We start from the raw sequence: 4939 nt of genomic DNA, 5'->3' as shown, positions 1-4939 counted from the left end.
CTGGAAGGACAGAGTCATAGGCAAATAAGTAAATGTGAAGAGAAAAGCTTGCCTGAACTACTTTCCCCCACAAACAGCTGTCATAGCTGATGTTCTGGAGCCTTCTCCCCTGCCCCCCCCCCCCGTGTCTTCTCAAGCACATGTTAATGAAAACCAGGGAAAAGGAAATAAGTGACAGTTAGTTAATGACATCTCAAGGAGATTTAAACCCACCAAGAGAAGTTTCTGGTAGGTGAAATGATGAAGAGGTTTGCCATCTCAAAAGCCATATGGGTACCCTCAGCCTCTAAGCTGTTTCTTGCCAACTTTATATTTCTCTGTGTCAGCCTCTTAGAGGGATGGAAATGGGGTGGAGCCAATCTCGACTTTAGGATTTTGATTTCTTTTTCTGTGAGAATCTGACTTGCACTCACATGTGTAAGCAGCTTAATTGTCTGACTTGTCATCATCAACCCCTGCGTAGCCTCCTGGGGGGGAGAGGGGGGGATGGACGGAGGCACGTTTAAACGAACCGAAGTGGGTAGAGAACAGGCTCTGCTCAGAGTTTTCCAGCTGCAAGTGAATGAGGTGGTTTTGCTAGGCGTGCATCCCAGATTTCTGGTTAGTTCTGGAAACTGCAGCTGAGCGGGCCGACCTTCCACCAGCCGGACTTTGACACCAGAGAGGTACGGAAGTGGGGTAGACAGGCTCTAGAGCATGGCGGCCATGCAAAGTCCAGGTACTTCCTTTTAATCGGACACGAGTTTATGGGACTTCTTAAAGAGTTTGTTTTTTTATTTTTTTAAAAGATCTGTTTTGTTTATTTTAGAGGGGGGAGGGGCAGAGGGGGAGAGAGTCTTAAGCTGACTGCGCGTGGAGGCTGGCCTGGGACTCGATCCCACGACCCCAAGATCATGACCACCAAAACCAAGAGTCGGACGTTCAGCTGGCTGAGCCACCCAGGCGCCCCAAGGATTTTATTTTTACGTAATCTCTGCACCCAATGCGGGTCTTGAACCCACGACCCCGAGATCAAGAGTTGCATGCTCGACTGACTGAGCCAGCTGGGCGCCCCCAGTTTATGGGACTTGAATCAGGAATTTTTAGATGGTGAGCAAGTGATATTTATGAGCGACTCTGAGTGCTGAGCAACCAGAGATCGGATTCGCCGCGTCAGACTCTCGGGCTCTGCAAGGGCGAGCGCGTCTCCGAGTGGGTGAGAGATCAGAGTCAGTGACTGAAGGGTCTAAGAGACAAGGTCCTCCTTCATCCCGTGCGGACACATGCGGGGAAAGTTCTGTACGTGGACAAGAAATGAGGTCATTCCTGCCACCCTCCCCACCGGGGTCCTAGACCAGTCAACACTAGGACCTTCGGAGCTTGGTAGCAAGTGGGATGGAGGGTCACCGTTGCCACCTGCCCTGGAGCTGGGAGCTCACCTGCAGCACTGGGACAGCGGCGACAGGATGGAGAGTTCGTCCTGGGAGTGTCGTCCAAACCTGGAAGGGGAGACGGGCTTTCAGGCTGACCCCCCAGCCGTCCCTCCTAATGGTTTCCTCTCTCCTCTACCTCAGCCTCGTTCTGACCCACAGCCCGGGGTAAAATGCCAGGGATCAGCCCCTTCCTCAAGCAGCTCCCCAAAGCCTCCGTGCGAAGAGGTTACAGCCAAGCATCATTCGTTCGTTCATTCATTCATTCATTCCCTAACTACAGAGGGCCAGACACCGGGGAGGAGCCATGCGCTCTGCCTCCAGGGCTGAACCACGTAGTAGAACCGTGTGGAAACGTCCGTGTGTTTCACCAGCGCGCTCAGGTGGGAGGAGAACCCAGCGTGACTTAGCAAAGATGGGGAGAAAAAGGAAACAGAACAAGGAGGGCAGGGCGACCGGGAACGTGACCGAGGAAGGACCTCATTCTCCGGGGGCCTCCTGAGCAGCGCCCCCGGGCCACGGCCGGGACAGTGGTGCCGGGACACTTACCCTCTGGCATTGTCGAGGTGAATGAGGAACCCATCATCCCCGAATTTGGTGAACATCTCGTAGTGGTGCCGGTCCATGTTGCCTGCAAAAGAGGGCGGGTGCTTCTGACCTCTGCGTCCCCCCGGCACCCCCCCCCCCCCTTCCCAGGCCTGGAAGCCTGTCTGCAGTTGAGTCAGGGGTCTGAACCCAGGGCCCCAGGCTGTTTCCCACGGTTAGTAGGGACGGTGCAGGGGGGAGGGGGGAGCTAAGCGAGCACACAGACCCACCGTGGGCCTGCCGTCTGAGTGACGTGCTCTCGAAAGAGGGGAGCATATGAACCTCTGTCCTCTGGGACCTCTGCCCCTTTCCGAGGCCGTGGGCCGTGCGAGGCTACGCAGGCCTCATGGTCCAGGCTCCAACTCATTGCCCAAGATCACGGCGAATCCCAGCCCCACGGCAGAGGCCGCTGTCGCCAGGCGCCCGAGCGCGGGGACCCACCGATCAGGAAGTCGAAGATGGCCATGTCGATGATGTTGAGAAGACGGTTGCTGCTGTTGTACGGGTAGGTCTGCTTCACGGTGTTGCAGTAAAGCGGATTGACCTCCCACCTGGGGGGGAGAAGAAGTCCTGGGGCTGGAAAAGCCAAGATGGCAACGTGTTGGGGGCCCTCCTCACACCTCCCCTCACCCCCCCAAATCCCTGCCTCCCTGATCCCAGCTGGGGCCTGGGCTTCCCGGGGCTTCCTCAGGTGCAGTGGGTGTCCCCCCTTGCTTCTCTGTGTGACAACAAGGGTGCTGCTGTGTTTTCGTAATCTGCCTGCCCGTCTGACCGCCCCCCCCAGGCTGGGGAGAGCCCGTGTCTTTCGTTTCCGTACCCCCAGCACTTAGAAGGCTCTTGGTAACTGAATACATGAACCGAAGGAGGAGAGCAGGCACAGCTGGCCCCAGGGTCGGTCTGAGATCAGGAAATGATTGGGGTTTTGGGGTCCAAGAGCCAGGTTAGTGGCAAGGCCTTGGTGCAGGGACCGCAACCACTCAGGGACAAGACTGCAGGGCCGTGGGCATGGCATCGTGGCCCGGGCGTCAACTCACTCCTCCTTTCCTGCCAGCGAGTAGGAGCGGATCCAGGGGTTGGGCACAGACAGCCTGGGCGCCAGGTTGAGGGACGGCAGGAACGCGGACAGGGAGCCCTCCAGCAGGTGCGGGTTGCCGCAGACGGCATACTCGGTCTTGCACATGTATGGGCACTTGGCAAAGAAGCACACGTTGCTGGCTGGAGGGCGTGGGAGGAGAGAGAAGGACTAAGAGAAGCAGGCAGTGCCGTGTTCCTGCCCTCGCCCCCCGAAAATGCTCCGGGAGGGAAGGGAAAGCCTCAGCTCACAGCTGGGGCAGAGGCAACAGCAGAAGAAAATACTGCTTCCCCAGATGTCAGGGCTCGCGAGTTGCTCTGAAACCGAGTGTCCAGTTTTTCAAATGCCTCCGAGCAGAGCAAGTGCGGGCCCTGCTCTCACTGCCTCCCATCCAGATGGTTGGACGCTCCTCGCTTGCGTGGGTAACGTCAGAGTCCAGGGAGGCTGGCACTGTCGCCCACACAGGCTACTTGGCATCTCACCTATGACCCTTTCCCATCCCCCGATCATCTGGTGTGACGCTCAGCTGGGCCGGGGTGGGAGAGTCCGAGAGCAGCGTGCACCCATCCCGACGAGGGCCGGCGGTCACTCAGACCACGGGGAACGCGTCGGCGGCCACGGGGCCGACCCTTCTCCACCCATAGCCTTGCTCTGGCCGGTACTCTACCTGGAGAGACGAAGAAAACACTCTGCAGGATTTCATTCTTGGTGACCTCTAGGATTTCCTTGGTGACATTGACTAGCCTCCCCACTGTGGGTGGCACCCGTCGGAAGTCCAGAATCCTGGAGGAGAGAAAAGCCCTGGTCACGTCTGGGGGATCGGCAGGGGGTCGGATGGTCGCCCCTTAGAAATGGACGTTTGTCCCTGACCACACCCAGCCCAGGGTGTGCTGTGGTACTGAGCTGACCGCGCCCGGGTGAACCTGTGTCTGTGGGGCTGGGAGAAGGGGTGGCAAAGCGGTCCTGATTCCAGCAAGCCTCCTGGGCAAGCCTTCCCACGGTCCAAGCTGTGTTCTAGGTCAGAGCTTTTCATACTTCACTGGGCATATGAGCGACCTGGGTTCTCGCTCACATGCAGGCTCCGATTCAGAGGGTCCAGGGTGAGCCCGAGCTTCTGGATTTCTGAAAAGCTCCTGGGGTGGTGCCCCAGTGGCCAGTCCATAGAACACAACCTTGAGTAGCCACGACGGGCAAATGGGAGGGGAGGAAGTTTAGGGATGTGCTTTCACCTTTTAATATCGTGACCTTAAGGCTCCTGGGATACATGGGAATGGATGCGTTCTCCCCATTTCCAATCAGGAAACTAGAGCTAAGGGCAAGGTCAGGTCCAAGCTGGCAGCCTGAGCAGCCTGGTGGGGTGGTTAGTTTTCTTTCTAGGTCATTCTTTTCATTACAATAGAGGCCTTGTGTTTTTCAAACGTGGGTTTGAACGGGAGATGTGTTGAGTTCAAAGGCATCACTGAGGTTCGCGAGGAAGACAGGGTGCCAGGGAGGTCCCACCTGAGGGTCCGCCCAGCGCCCGTCGGGCCATCGGCCTCTGCAGTGAACGCCATGTACCTGGGGCCCTACCTGTCCAGGTGGAAAGCTGCGATCTCGGCATTGTGTCTCTGAAAGTCAATGAAGTAGAAGAAGTCTGCGGGTGTCTCTTCATCTCGCTGCTGTCTGGAAGGAAGGGAGGAATCACGCCCTGGACTCAGACCTGGTCAGGAGCCTGAGAAGGGAGCTGAGAAGCATGATCGCAGGGAGAGAAAAACAGGCTTTCATGCTTTTAATGTACACGTGCCTGATGGAACGGCAGGCCAGGGACCTCCCCGAGCATCCCGTGGCTCCCGTGGCTCCTGTGGCTCCCGTGGCCGGGAGAAGACTCTTGGGC

General features: G+C 57.5%; 1 protein-coding gene across 1 annotated transcript in view; it reads right to left on the bottom strand.

Annotated features, from left to right (window-relative positions):
• The window catches only part of FAM20A (FAM20A golgi associated secretory pathway pseudokinase), a 51204-nt gene that overhangs the window by 6266 nt on the left and 39999 nt on the right, over nucleotides 1-4939 (bottom strand). Inside the window, exons 5-10 of the mRNA XM_045813826.2 lie at nucleotides 4636-4728; nucleotides 3734-3849; nucleotides 3029-3209; nucleotides 2436-2545; nucleotides 1959-2040; nucleotides 1419-1478 (exon numbers count right to left, since the gene is read on the bottom strand). Of these exons, the coding sequence (XP_045669782.1) occupies nucleotides 1419-1478; nucleotides 1959-2040; nucleotides 2436-2545; nucleotides 3029-3209; nucleotides 3734-3849; nucleotides 4636-4728 (642 nt within the window). The remainder of the gene's footprint in view (nucleotides 1-1418; nucleotides 1479-1958; nucleotides 2041-2435; nucleotides 2546-3028; nucleotides 3210-3733; nucleotides 3850-4635; nucleotides 4729-4939) is intronic.

This window comes from Ursus americanus, chromosome 23 (genome assembly GCF_024610735.1).
Source record: "Ursus americanus isolate L20-20 chromosome 23, mUrsAme1.1.p, whole genome shotgun sequence".
Lineage (NCBI taxonomy): Eukaryota > Metazoa > Chordata > Mammalia > Carnivora > Ursidae > Ursus > Ursus americanus.
The sequence above is the reverse complement of the archived record's forward strand: the minus strand, read 5'-3'. Positions and strand labels throughout refer to the sequence as shown.